The 15,423-nt window shown below is 42.2% G+C and overlaps 1 protein-coding gene across 3 annotated transcripts in view; it reads left to right on the top strand.

Moving 5' to 3' along the window:
* The window catches only part of sestd1 (SEC14 and spectrin domains 1), a 119,555-nt gene that overhangs the window by 15,160 nt on the left and 88,972 nt on the right, over positions 1–15,423 (top strand). For all 3 annotated transcript variants that reach the window (XM_059966775.1, XM_059966776.1, XM_059966777.1), the window contains exon 4: positions 5,806–5,914. In XM_059966775.1, coding sequence (XP_059822758.1) covers positions 5,806–5,914 — 109 coding nt within the window. The remainder of the gene's footprint in view (positions 1–5,805; positions 5,915–15,423) is intronic.

The raw sequence follows: 15,423 nt of genomic DNA, 5'->3' as shown, positions 1-15,423 counted from the left end.
TACTTTATATTTGGTCTGGGTAGTGTCCAAACTAATGGCATGAACATCAAGTTGCCTAACTTCCAGTAATTTCTACCTCCTTCTGCTCTATTTTTCTATTCCTCTTTCAGGCCTCCCTCTTACCCAGGGTTTCCCAACCTGGGGTCCATAGACCCCTTAATTAATGGTAAGGGTGCATGGCAAAAAATATTGGAAACTGCTCTTATCCCTTCTCCCCACCTGCATATTACCTCCCTCTGGTGCCCCTTATTTCCTTTTCCCTGTGGTCCACTATTCACTCCTATCAGATTCCTCCTCCTTCAGCCTACCTCTTCCACCTATCACCTCCCAGCTTCTCACATCATCCCTCACCCTTATTCCCTACCTTTCCCCTTATCCAGCTTCACCTATCACCATCTGGCTCGTAGTATTTCTCTCCACCACATTTTTGTTCAGTAGGTTCAATTTAATGTCAGAAAAATGTATACAATCTACATCCTGAAATTCTTTATCCTCATAAGCATCCACAAAAACAGAGGAGTGCCCCAAAGAATGAAGGACAGTTAAATGTTAGAACCCAAAAGCACCCCTAGTTCCCCCTTCCCACACATAAGCGGCAGCCAAGCAACGAGACCCCCCTCCCTCACCAGCGAAAAAAGCATCTGCACCCTCCACCAAGCACTCAAGCGTACAGCAAAGCATCAATAAGGCCACAGATTTGCAGTACCCCAAAGACTACTTGTTCACCCAGTAATTCAATATATCACAGCCACTCTCTCCCTAATAAAGGGAAAAAGAGTTGTCCCCCCTCTCTCTGTGAAATGGGGACATAACAAAACAACTCACCGACTTATGGTGTTAAAAGTCTGTTGCGTCGCTTCTTCCAAGCTCTGCATCCAAAGATCTTGGGTCTCAGGGCACACAGCCAGTTCGGAGCTTACAATCTTCCATATCCCACGACGCACCAGTTTTCAGAGGCAGCACTGACCTTGAATCTGCCTGCCTCCAGCGCCCTGAAGGCGTGCTAGTCTCCAAGGCCAAGCCCTTGGCATATCAAAAAACGGCTGGTCATGAGGCCCTGAGAGTGGGTCCTATTCCAGCAAAGAAGGAAGTCAGCATGTAACCCCAGGTCAGGGTCTTCAAAAAAACCCTGAAAAGGGAAAAAAGATATTAAAGATAGAAATAGGGCTGTTTCCAAAGATGCAAGCAAAGGAGTCCCAGTTGGACACCACCATCCTAAGCTCCACCCTCAAAATTCAGGCTTCTTCCATCTTCTTTTCCAGTTCTGATGAAGGGTCTCAGCTCAAAACATCGACTCTATTCCTTTACATAGATGCTGTCTGACCTGCCGAGTTCCTCCAACATTTTGCATATGTTACAAAGTTAATACATTCACGACAGATGCCAGTGATATTAAACCTGATTCTGAAGAAAAGGAAAGTTGTGACATTTTGGGTATATAAAGCGATACCTATAACTTTTCAGATGAAAGCAAATGTATGTTGTCAAAATGATGTTTTAATTTCCAAAATTTTCAAGTTTACATTTAATAATTTTGCAGTTTACAAGAAAGAAAATGGTGTGGAATATTAAGACAATAATTGGATGTACATTACTTTGTGCCTCCATTTATACTGAACTGTTTTGTCTAGGTCTAAATATTGAAATTTCACCAGTAAACTTAAACCTTAAAAGCAAAAATGACCAAAAGTGACCCTTAGCTAATATTTTGTAACAAATTCAGTTAGCTTACCTTGCTTTTTACTGTAAGCATTCTCTTGATAATCATTAAATAGCACAGTAACCTTGAATTTTTCCCCTTTAGAAGGACAAGTAAAACTTCCAAGTTGTGTAAATATTTTTTGAACTTGGAAAATACTTATAGATTCCATGGTGTTGATAATCATTTAATGTAAAAGAGTATTGTTGGCATTAAGTTTACCAAGAATATTTAATGGACTTCTGCACAAAACTAGATTCCCAAAGTGCAGTCTTTTTCACTTTCTGTATATTAAAGATAGATTTGAACTTTTTCCACTAGGATTGCAAATAAAGTTGCTTGTTTCATCCTGTTGAGTAATTTATTGTAATGCTTTTATTAAATTAATTTTGACAATAAAAAATAGTACATATCTTATCTGAAAAATAAACCTGCAAGTCTAAGCCTTCTGATGTCACTAAAGCCATAAAGCTGAGAACTTTGTGTCTGTGTGGAATTTCTAAATTGTTAGATTGGTTTATTATTGTCACATGCACTGAAGTATAGTAAAAAAAAATTAGCTTGCATACCACTCAGAGATCAATTCATTACAAACAACAGTGCATTGAGGATAATACAAGGTAGAACAACAGAGTGCAGAATAAAGTGCTACAGAAAGTGCACTGCAGTTAGCCGATAAGATACAAGGTTTTAATGAGGCAGATTGAGGTCAAGAGTCTTACTTTATTGTACAAGTGAACCAGTGATTAAGACCCTACGATATAGAAGCAGAATTAGGCCATTTGACCTATTGAGTCTCAGACATCCCACCTCTCCCAGAAGTTCCGGGAGTCTCCCGCATATTGATAGCAGCTCCCTGATGCCTGCAAATTATATACAATATCCCAGAAATAAAGTTGGATCACTCATTCTTCTGAATTTCAGTGAATACAGGCCCAGAGCTATGAAACACTCTTCATATGATAAGCCGTTCAATCCTGGAATCAATTTTGTGAATTTCCTTTGAATCTTCTCCAGTGTCAACACATCCTTTCTAAGATGAGGGGCCCAAGACTCCTCCCGACACTCCAAGGGAGCCCTCTCCAATGCCTTATGAAGCCTCGAGTAAAGAATAGCCTCTCAGAGGGATAGAAGCTGTTCTTGAGCATAGCTGCTTTCAAGCATTAGTATTTTCAGGCCAACGGTAGGAGGGAGAAGAGAGAATATCTGGAGTGGGTGGGGTTTTTAATAATGCTGGCTGCTTTACTGAGGCAGGAAGAAGTGTAGACTTCATGGTGGGGAGGCAGTTACAGAACAGAACCGTGTTCATGATTCTGCAGCTTCTTGCAGTCATCTAGAGTAGTTGCCATAATGAGCTTGTATGTACCTGGATTGGATACTTTCTGTGGTGCGCCAGTTTAAAATTGGTGCGGGTCAGAGGGAACGTCAAATTTCTTTGGGCTCCTGAGAGAGTAGAGACACTAGTGAGCTTTCTTGGTCCTGCTGTCTATGTGATTGGATCAGGACAAGCTGATGTGATATATTCACTCTTTGGAACTTTAAGCTTCCAACCCTCTCAACCACAAACCCATTGGTGTAAACAGGAGCATGTGAACTATGACCCAATCCCATCTTCATGATGTCAATGACCAACTCTTTTGTTTTGATGATATTACTGGGAAGATTATCATGATACCGTGTCACTAGGTTCTCCTTCCTGTACTCCGATTCATTATTTAAGAGGCGGCCCGCTGTGGTGGTATCATTGACAAACTTGCAGATGGAGTTGGAGCTAAATCTGTGCATACGGTTGTGAGTGTACAAGGAGAAAAGTGGCTGAGGACTCGGTCTTGTGGGGCACCGGTGTTGAGAATAATTGTGGTGGAGATGGAGGTGTTGCTGCTTCCCCTTGCTGATTTGTAGTTTGTTGGTCAGGAAGTCGAGGATTGTGTTGGAAAAGGAACTATTGCGTCCCAGTTTGAGGAGTTTGGAGATGGGCTTGCTTGGAATTGTGTTGAAGGTGGAGCTGTAGCCAATAACCAATAGTCCTATCATAGATGGGTTTACTGTCAAGATGTTCCAGAGATGAGTGTAGGGCTAGAGAGGTAGCGTCTGCTGCAAGCCTGTTTTTGGTGGTAGGTGAAGTGCAGTGGGTGGAAGTTATCCTGGAGGCTGCAGTCAGTGCATGCCACTGCCATTGAAGCACTTCACAATAGTAGATGTCAAAACAGCTGGTTAGTAGTTATTAAGACTACTTGGATATAGGGATAATAGTGGTGGGAACCTCAGATTGAAGCAGGGAGAGAATAAAAATTTCTGCAAATGCCCCGCCTGCTTATCTGCACAGGATATAAGGACACAGCCAGTGATGCCATCTAAGCCAGATGCTTTCCTATTGATCTAAGGCAGAAAATTGTTTAGCAAGATGGGAACAGTTCCTTAATTTACTGAAATGCAAGACAGATCACACATTGTGCGGTGACACCAATTTAATTTCTGCTTTCAGATAGTTGCTGTGCAATTATAATTTTATTAGATCTTGGAAATGAAACCTCCTGGGGAATAATTCAACAAATTCATTTAATTTACTGAATGGCAAGGCCACTCTTGCACATTCTTTTGTAGCTAAACATCACTGAATCTATAACCACTCCCACTTCTTTCATGTTATTGTTACCTCTGATATCTGATGGTGGGATCTTTTTCTAAGAATAGTCTCTATTCTTTCACAGATCTTGCAGTGAATAGCTTTAACTTCATCTAAAACTCATCACTTTTTCTTGCATTCTATTGAAAAAGAAGCTTTGTAAAAGCAAAATTGGTATGTTTTAAATTGGGTTGCAATGAAAGAAGTCTAAAAGGTTGAGATTTAAAGAACAATTTTATTTTTACATCGAAATGTTCAGTGAAATGCATCATTTGTGTCAATGACCAACACAGTCAGAGGATGTGCTGGGGCACTCCACAAGTGTCTGCATGCATCCGGCTGCGATGTAGCATTCTCACAACTAACCCTAATCTGTACATCTTTGGAATGTGGAAGGAAACCAGAGCATCCAAAGGAAGCCTGTGCAGTCACAGGGAGAAAGTACAAACTCCTTACAGACAGCAACAGCAATTGACCCCTTATTACTGCCACCGTAAAGAAGTGTGCTGACCACTGCACTGCCATTCCACCCATCTTGAGCCACCTAATGTTGAAGAAATGAGGAGTTTGTGAAGGGGGTGCACCTGGATGACGAGCTTGAGTGGAGCATCAACTCAAAGGCTATAGTCGCCTCTGCTTTGTGAAGAGACTGAAGCCCTTTGGAGTATGTGTGTTCTACCAGTCTGTTGTTGCCAGCACAGTATTCTATCCAGTGGTGTGTTAGGGCAATGACATCAACATGGGTGATGCCAACAGGTTCAGTAAACTGATTAGAAAGGATGACTCTGTTATAGGAGTCAGACTGGACACACTGGAGGCTGTGGTAGAACAAAAGGACCCTATGGAGAATCCTGGCAATTTTGGACAAAGTTTCTCACCCTCTGCATGCCACCTTGGCTGAACAGAGGAGCACTTTTAGTAATAGACTAGCACAACTGTGCTGCTCCAAAGAGTGCTATATGAGGTCATTCTCACTCTCGGCCATTAGATCCTATAATGAGTCAATCTATAGTCGGGGAATGACCTGTTCCTGTTAGACTGTTTGTGGTAACTTAGTTTTTATTCTTCCTATTTCTTTTCTAATATTTGTATCTGTGCACTTGTAATGCTACTGTGACAATGTACTTTCCTTTGGAATCAATAAAGTATCTGTAACACTTGAAAAATCAACATGATAGATATAGACTTCACCATTACAAATGCATTGAGCACATAAAGATCATGATTGTAAATTCATCTTAGTAAGAGTACAGAGGTGACCTAGCATGGGCATGATGGTTGGGGGAAGAAAATCAAACATCTGTGGATGCTGAAGGTCTAAAATAGAGAAAAAAATTGTTGGGAATACTCAGCAGGTTAGGCCACATCTGTGGGAAGAGATGAGACCAGTTGAGGTTTTTGATGTGATTAGATTCTAATGAGATTTTGTATTGATTAACTCTATTAAAGATAATATGCTAACAAAGCTTGTATTTTTCAGGAGGCAAGGATAGAAGGAGTGGCCTTATCCTAACAATTCCACTCTGTTCAGAGCAAACAAACATGGAGGAATTAAGTGTAACTCTGGATTATTTGCTCAGTATTCCAAGGTGACTTTATTCATGCATTTTTTCTATACCTTAAAGATATAATTATCTTTATTAACCAGATGGCTACAAGTTACTAAATTAATAATTAACATTGTTTTGACAACCCTTTTATGGTCACTATATCAAGATCATTTAAGTCAGAAATATTGTAAAAGTGTACTCTCAACCATCTTTTTAAGTATATCCTTATTTAATTGACATAAATCTTTCAGTAAATTGATAATTATAAGAAGAAAGATTTAAAGTTGACTTGTGGGAAGCCTCCCAGCATCTTTAGTTTCATCTAGTGATTATGTTTGGTAACGTTTTTATCCCTCACCCAGTTTTTATGTTCCTGAATTTTTGAAATGTTAAACTAACCTTAAGGTTGATTTCCAAAATCCTCGTGAAATAAAATTGCTGTCAGATTTTGAGCAACTCTCACAACATGCTGAAGGAACTCAGTAGGTCAGGCAGCATCTGTGGAGGGGAATAAATGGTGGAAAAGAAATAAAATAGAAGAGGACAGGTGAGGAGGAGGGGAGCCAGAGATGGGTGGTGAACAGAAGGGAAGAGAAGAAGTGGTGAGAAGGTAACCATAAAGCAGAATGGAAAAAGAGAGAAGGAGGTAGGACAAGAAATTTCCTGAAGTTAGAGAAATTGATGTTTATGCCATCAGGCTGGAGGCTACCCAGACAGAATGACGGGTTGCTTCTCCAACCTGTTTATCTTCATCATGGTAGTAAAGGAGGCAGGCCATGGACAGATATGCCACTATGGGAATGGGAAGTCAAATTGAAATGGGTAGGCGCTGAGAGATGCATCCTCTTATGGTGGACAGAGCGAAGGTGTTTGACTAATTGGTACCCCAATATGCTTCGGGTCTCGCTGATATAGGGGCAACTGCACCAGTAGCACGGGATACAATAGATGATCCCATTAGGATCACAGGTGAAGTGTTTCCTCATCTGGAAGGACTGTTTTGGGCCCTGCGTGGTGGTGATTGAGGAGGTATAGGGGCAGTTGTAGTATTTGTTATACTTGTAGGGATAGGTGTCAGGAGGCAGATCAGTGGGGAGGGACGAGTTGACAAGGGAGGTGAGGGATTCTGACAAAAAGCAGAGGGAGCTAAGGGAAGAGAAAATCCCATTGCAGATGACGGAAGTTATGGGGCCTTGTGAGGTGGTAAGTAAGGATAATGAGCCCCTATTCCTGTTATGGTGGAGAATGGAGTGAGGTTGGATGTGTGTGAAATGGAGGCAATACAGGTGAGGGCAGCATTGATGATGGTGGAAGAGAAATCTTGTTCGTTGAAAAATGAAAACATCTCAGATGTTCTGGAATGGAAAACCTCATCCCAAGAACAGATGTGGCAGAGGAACTGAGCGAATCTACGGGACTTCCTTCCTCGTTCATGTCCATCCTCACCAATCTCACTCCTGGTACTATCAACTTATGACTTGTATAGAGAGTAAAGCTTCCACTAACTGAGACAAATTGCTTTGGCTGATGAAGAATCATCTTAGAATCTGTAGTTTTGTATTTCAGGTGTAGATACTGCTTTGGAAATTTCCATTTGTATTTACAGTGTTACGTATCCCGTAACTGGATAACTTACCAGCAAAGATGGAGAGGTCTGTTGAAGTCTGTTGTCACTATTTTCAAACGTTTTATTCGTAAAGGGACACAAAAGTAGGGTTAATACATACATTCACATAGTGCACATTGTCAACACTCAATCTAAAGCGCGGGTATATTAATAATCATCATTAAGAAGTAAGCTCTGCTGGTGTCTAGGGGTTAATAGATTGTCCGTTGGAAATATAAAAGTCACTCAGAAGGCTGCCGGCCTCAGCCCTTTGAAAATAGCTGGGTTTCACGTGGGGCGACCGAGAGAGAGAGATTGGGGGGAGAAGAGAAAGAACTCGCCGAGTCTTGATGAATCTTCCGTGAAATCAGGGGAGCGTTGGTTTCCTCTCCCCGATGTTAGTTAAAGCGGTTTTCTGTGATTCCAGCCACAGATTCCAATCCCGGAATCTAACGCACGTGGCTTCCTTCAGAATGGCTTCCCGCTGCTGTGGGACCACTCTCTCGTGTCTTCTTGGTGCGTCTGAGGGGCTGTCCCCCTGAGACTCTCCTTTATACTTCCTCACGGGGTTGCAGGTGTCAATCAGGTTGGGATGATGCAATCTCTCTCTCAACCAGCCCACTTTGCCCGAGGGCTTTTCACGTGGTCTCCATGAGACAATAGTCGCTGTTGTCTTTATTCTGTATCGCTGGTAGTACCTGCAATTTGGCACGTCTCTCTCTCTCTCTCTCTCTCTCTACTGACCCCCCCCCCCCCCCCTTCAACGGGTGCTCTTGCGATCCTCACAAAGGAGGGGGCTGGGATCATAACAACAGCATGTTCTAAATTTTAGGATTTATTACATTTTTGAAAGTGCAGATTCTATGAACCAGTTCATCTCTTCCTATCTTGCGATTATACCATCATTTTATGATTTGTACTTGGGGGGGGGGGAGGGGGGGCAATAGTGTAAACCACACTGATTTGACTAATTTTTACAAAACCTGCACCATAATATTTGTGTCAAAAATTAGGACTAAAGATGCATCAAGGATCTGAAACCATAAGTGCATTCTGAGGGTTGTAAAGCCAAGATAGATTTTGATGGCATTGAAGATGTTTCTTGAGCCTAATATTGTAGGTTTAGGGTTAATGATACACTATCTGTATTTACCACACACATCCATAAATGGGCTGAAAGTTAGTTTGAGACATTGAATGCTTATCTCAGTGCCAAACACGGTGACAGACTCCAAATGGTAAATCATTCAGTATTCCAACGGTTGTGGAATGGCTTTGTCATCTCTATAAAGCTTGTGTCAGCAACTCTGTGTGTCCAAGAGTAGGTAGATGCATGTTTCTGGCCTGCACATGAACTGCACGAGGTGCAGGGCATTCCTGATGAGCGAACTTCGCTTTGAAGATCTGCAATGGTTAAGTGTGAAGTGAGGACAAATATGACCATTAAATGTAGGTTGCAGGTTACATTCAGCAAAACTTTGATTAATTTATGTGTACCGTCCGATGCTGTTATGCTCTTACAGTGCAATTATTGTCATTTTTCTGTTGCATCGAAGTATTTAGTGTTTTCTGTACCTGTAAAATCACAAAGTTTAACTGCTTAAAATGGATAGGGAAATACACTCCTTTATTTGCAGCTATTTGTAACTCTCCAGGGATAATGGTAAGAAGAGCTGCCTCATTTTACTCTTTTTGGGATGGTGGAGATCATAGACATTCAGGAAGGAAACAGGCCTTTGTCCCAATTAGTCCATACCAATTATCAAGGAAAATTTGCACTAATATTCTATCCCATAGATAAAATGACCCTGAAAGCTTTTATGATATAATAAGCCAGCAAACAAAGTTAATAAATTTCTTACAATTAATTGTGTAAGAAAACAGGAGAAATCTGGAATATGCATTAGCTAGTGAGGAGTTTCTATCAACATAAGAATAACTGTTTTAATCACATTTGTAACATTTCTTTGAAGAGAAACCCAGACATTTCATTGTAGATTGATGTGCTCTGAAGAGCATTGACTTCATCATCACTAAATGGTTAAAGCCTATGTTAAGAATAAAGAATGTTTTGCTTTTGGAGGCACAGAATTCTGAATTAGCATAATGAATATATATTAATACACAAGTATTAATGCATATACATTCCAGAACCAAAACTCTTTATCCAATTAACTGTGAACAGAAAAAATACATTGGATGTACAAATGTATTCATTCTAATTTAAGACCATAAGACAGGAGTAGAATTAGGCCATCTGGCCTATCAAGTCAACTCCACTATTTCATCATGGCTGATCCATTTTACCTCTCAGTTCCATTCTCCTGTCTTCTCCCCATATACCTTCATGCCCTGATCAATCAAGAATCTATCAACCTTGGCCTTAAATATGCATAAAGACTTGGACTCCACAGCTGCCTGTGGCAAAGAATTCCACAGATTCACCACTCTGGCTAAAGAAATTACGGTTGGCCCTCCTTATCCTCGAGTTCCGCATGTGCGAATTAAACCAACCGTGAATCGAGAAAACCTGGAAGTGCTCTTCCAGCACTTGTTCTTCAAGCATGTACAGACTTTTTTCCTTGTCATTATTCCCTAAACTATACAGTATAACAACTATTTACATAGCATTTACATTACATTAGGTATTATAAGTAATGTAGAGATGATTTAAAGTATAAGGAAGGATGTGCATAGGTTATCGTGGATTGGGATTGGAAAAAATCAGAAGTTCTCTTACTAAGTAAGTTGGAACAGCTACATCCAGTATTATTTAGCGTCAGTTAGTCAAATGTTTGTCTTAGGAAATAGTATATATTTTACTTTTCTATGCATATAAAACACTTAAGAAACGTATGTACTTCAATAATTAAGCCACTGCGTTGCTTAGTAATAATTGTAGCTTTCATCGGGGCAGGACCTTTCTCACTTAATCCATTGTTCCATTCGTTGACAGACTGTAGCCTAATGCTTTTCCAGTGACCAATGGCATTTCACCTCTTTCCGATTGCTTTATTATTTCCACTTTATTTTCAATCGTGATCGTGATTATTTTCGTGAACAGAAACACTGCGGATTCAGAGCTCCACCGGGTCTTAAAGACCACCGCACTGAGACAGATTAAATAAGGTCCGGGGTTCTGCTGGGTGCTAAAGTCCACAGCACTGAAACAGGTTAAATAAGGGACTCAATCATCTGTGGTTTTTGTTATCCGCGAGGGGTCCCGGAACCAATCCCTCGCGGATAAGGAAGGCCGACTATACTCCTAATCTCACTTTTAAAAGGATGCCCCTCTATTCTGAGGCTGTGTCCTCTGATCTTAGACTCTTTTCTCCCCCCCCACCCCCCCCCAAAGGAAACATACTCTCCACATCCACTCTATCAAGGCCTTTCACTATTTGATAAGTTATCATTCTCCTAAATACCAGTGAATACAGGCCCAGAGCCATCAGACACACTTCATGTGATAAGCAGTTCAAACCTGGAATCATTTTCGTGAACATCCTTTGAACCCTTTCCAGTTTCAGCACATCCTTTCTAAAATAAGGGGCCCAAACCAGCTCACAATACTCCAAGTCAGGCCTCACTGGTTCTTTATAATGTCTCAACATTACATCCTTGCTTTTCTATTCTAGTCCTCTTGAAATGAATACTAACATTGTATTTGTCTTCCTCATCCCAGATTCAACCTTTAAGAAATCCTGCACAAGGACTCCCAAGTCTCTTTGCTCATCAGTTTTTGTATTTTCCCTCCATTTAAAACATTGTCAACCCTTTCATTTTTCCTACGGATGTGCATGACCGTACATTGCCCGACACTGTATTCCATCTACCATTTCTTTGCTCATTGTCCAAATCTGTCTAATTCCTTCCATAGGCTCTCTACTTCCTCAAAACTACTTGCCCTTCCACCTATCCTTGAATTGTCTGCAAACTTTGCAACAATTCCATCATACCGTACAACATTAAAAAGGTATCAAATCATGCAAGTGAAAGGTTTCTGTTCCTAAAGATTGCATTATCATCATTCATGGTGGGATTTACCTGGACTCCAGATTCAGGCTGTATTTTTCATGTGGAACCAGGTGTAAGAAATTCTGAAATGCCAGATGAAGAGAAGCAGTGTGATCAAAGCATGGGTTCTTTCAGAAGTCCAGCGTTCCCATTTAGTTTCCATATCAGTCATAAATGACAATTATTGGTGTTTGTCTTCTCTGCAGCTGCTGTTGATTTTCCTACAGTAAATTCCAAAACAATACTTCTGCTTTAACCCATAAATAACATAACTGGGCACCTTTCATGTTTAATAAAAACACAAAATGCTGGCAGAACTTGGCAGGCCAGACAGCATCTATGGGAGGAGGTAGTGACAACGTTTCAGGCCGAAACCCTTCATCAGGAGTGAAGTAACATGGGATGGTTGAGGGGGGATAAGAAGGTGGGGGGAGGGATGAAGTAAAGAGCTGGGAAGTGATAGGCTGAAGGGAAATGGGCTGGGGGAAGGTGGAGAATTATGGGAAATAAAAGAAAGAAAGGTAGGGCCTGGGGGAGATTATAGTTTGGTAGTTTGGCGGGGGGAGGGGGGGGGAAGAAGAGAGAGAAAGAGAACCAGACTAAAATTATTGATAGGGATGGGGTAGACCTGCTGAGTGCTTGTGAAATAGACCAACTCAAATTTAATATGGAAATCCTGGTATTCTGAATTGCAGAACGTTGGACTTGTTGCTATCATTTTATGTTTTGTCAAACTAGTTTAAGATTCAGTATCTGTGTTTCTTGAGGTATTCTAGTATAGACATTGTACTTCATTGCAAATACACAGTGTCAGAAACACACTGAGTCTCAGCAATTTGCAGAACGGTAAACTTTATTTTTCGAGTCTGCAGAGTCGGACCCAACCAGCTCCTGCTAGATTGAGTGCCGAATTACACTTTGCACAGTTTTTTATACCCTACTTGTTTACGATTTTGTGAGTTGCACCCATGTGAGGTGCAGACATTCTTCCTTAATCTCATTACAAAATTACAAATGTGACTACCCTTTGGCCCACTTATCAGCCTCAGCGCATTAACACCGTTATTGTTCAACCGTTAAGCATGTCTTCCCGTTACCCGTATCGCTTCTTTAATCAGCAAGCTATTGTTTCATCCTGATTTTGCAAATTGGTTTATACGTTGCCCTGCAAGTTGCTTTGCACGTTCTTTCTGTGTCAGCACATTCTAAATGGACTCCTTAAGAATCATTTCTCTCAATCCACCCTTTTTCTTTTTAGAATGTGCTATCAGTTGGGCTTTTGCCACGGGTTTACATAGGCTTCTTCCTCTAGCTCTATTTCCCTTTGTAGGAGTACCTGAACAGGATCAGCCGGGGCCCCTGGTTGCATGACTTGTCTTGCCACCCGAGCTACTAGCTCCCGCAAGCAGGGGATCAGACATGGTAGCAGAAGGAGGACCATCAATCCCCCTCCTATAACCCCTAAAGCGGTTCGCCACCAGCCTCCTTTCAACCATCCGTCCAGCCAGTCCCAATACCCCAGCGGCTTCCAGGTCTGTACCGGCACGTGGGCCAGTTTCCTTATTTTATCTGATATTTTTTTTGAACCACCTTTCCGTTGTCATCTATCTTTAAGCAGCAGTTGGTTAGATTAAACTTTCCACATACTCCTCCTTTTTGTTGTAGTCATAACATTTCTCGTTTACATGAGAGTGTGATACAAAGGACCCTGGAAAAACCGTCATGCCCACCCTTACCGTCGTCCTGCACTTATCACATCCCCCTTCAGCGCTTCTCAACAATAGCAGTATATACATTACAGTCCCAAAGTTCATTCTGTCCGTCTTTTGAGCTTTAGCACCATCGGGTCTTCTCCCTGGACGCAAGTCCATTCTGCACCTTCTTCGGGCTTTACGGGTCCCTTGATTCTCGTGGCGTGGGTCCACCCTTTTTCTTTTGTCCTTACTGCGGCTTCGGTGGTCAATAGCACCTGGAATGGGCCTTCCCACTGCGGCTGTAACTTCTCTGGCTTCCAAGTCTTAATCAGGACCCAGTCACCGGGCTGAGTTCGGTGGAGTGCGAAGTCCAGAGGTGGGGTTTGTGCGAGTAACCCCTTCCTGCGCAATTCTGCAAAAGAACGAGATAGTGCCTGTAAATAGTCCCTTACAAAGACATCTCCCCCTTGCAGGGAAGGATAGCCCTCCACCTTGTTCCAATATGGAAGGCCAAACAACATTTCATAAGGGGATACTCCTATATCTTTTCGAGGAGCCGTGCGGATTCTTAGTAGGGCCAGGGGTAGACACTTGGTCCAGGGTAGCTTGGTTTCCATCATTAGTTTTGTCAATTGCGTCTTCAAAGTACTGTTCATCCTCTCAACTCTTCCTGAGCTCTGAGGGTGCCAGGGGGTGTGCAGCTTCCACTGGATTCCTAAGGTGACACAGATTAGCTGGTGTGTTTTTGAGGCAAAGTGTGTTCCCCTATCTGAATCAATAGACCCCATTATTCCATATCTCGGGACTATATTTTCTAATAGGATCCGTGCCACTGTAGGGGCGTCCGCTTTAGTGGTTGGGAATGCTTCCACCCACCGAGTGAAGTGATCCACAATTACTAACAGGTACTTCCATCTCTGAACTTGTGGTAGTTCCGTAAAGTCTATTTGGATCCGATGGGACGGTCGGATGGCTAGTGTTTGTCCCCCCTTATAGGTGGCACGCATCATTTTCTTGTTTACCTTTTGGCAGGTGTAACAGCCCCACACCTCCTGTTGAGCTAGTGTGAATATCCCTTTACAAACATAGTCCCTTAGGATAGTGTCGCACATAGCTTGCACTCCCCAATGGCTTTGTTGGTGTAGTTGTTGCAGTATATGACGAGTTACTTCCTTATTCAGTACTTGCCGTCCGTCGGGGGTCTTCCACTCGCCTTCTGATGTTTGTCGGGCTCCCCTGTTGATTCCCCATATAAGAACTGTGCCGGGTTACAACTATTGTTCCTTTCAAAGCTTACATCATCCCCGACCATCAGAATGGTTTCGTATTTCAGTATGCGAGAGTCCGTCAACCACCGCTGAGCTTTTTGGGCTAAGAGGGTGCTAACGGAGTGCTGGGTATACACCGTCATTCTTCCCCCAAAGGTTAATTTCCGTGCTTCTTCTCCTAGTACGGCTGCTGCCACTACGGCTTGTATGCACGTCGGCCATCCCCGGGATACCGGGTCTAACATTTTTGATAAAAAGGCCACAGGTTGCCGCTTTCCTCCTTTTTTTGGGTTAGTACTCCTAACGCAGTTCCTTCATTGTTTGTTGCATACAGCTGAAAGGGCTTTTCCAGTGCTGGCAGTGTTAATACCGGGGCCCGAATTAGTTGCCCTTTTATTTTCCTGAACTTCTGTTCTTCTTCTTCGGTCCAGCTGATTATTCCCCGGTCTTCCTTTGCCAATTTGTCGTACATAAACTTCACCAGGGAGGTATAATTCTCTATCCAAATCCGGCAATAGCCCACTAAGCCCAGAAATTGTCTTATTTCCTTCTTTGTCCTGGGAAGCGGTATTTTAGTTATTCCCGCTATTCTTTCTGGGGTTATTTGGCGGTGCCCTTTACTGACTCTTGTGTCCGAGATATGTTATTTCCTTCTCGACAAATTGCAGTTTCTTCTTGGACACCCGCAATCCTTTTTCTCCTAGGTAATTCAGGAGTCTTATAGTATCGTCTCGCACTACCTCCTCTGCTGGTCCCGATAGTAGTAGGTCATCGACATACTGTAATAGTTGGTTCTTTTCGGTACAATGGAATCCAGCCAATACTTGCTCCAGTACCTGTTCGAATAGGTTTGGGGACTCCGTGAACCCTTGGGGCAAGACGGTCCACCGGAGTTGCTTCTTCCGCCCAGTGAAGGGATTTTCCCATTCAAATGCGAACATATCTCGGCTACCTTCCTCCAACGGG

Source organism: Hypanus sabinus, chromosome 4 (assembly GCF_030144855.1).
Source record: "Hypanus sabinus isolate sHypSab1 chromosome 4, sHypSab1.hap1, whole genome shotgun sequence".
In the NCBI taxonomy this organism is placed as follows: Eukaryota; Metazoa; Chordata; class Chondrichthyes; order Myliobatiformes; family Dasyatidae; genus Hypanus; species Hypanus sabinus.
The sequence above is the reverse complement of the archived record's forward strand: the minus strand, read 5'-3'. Positions and strand labels throughout refer to the sequence as shown.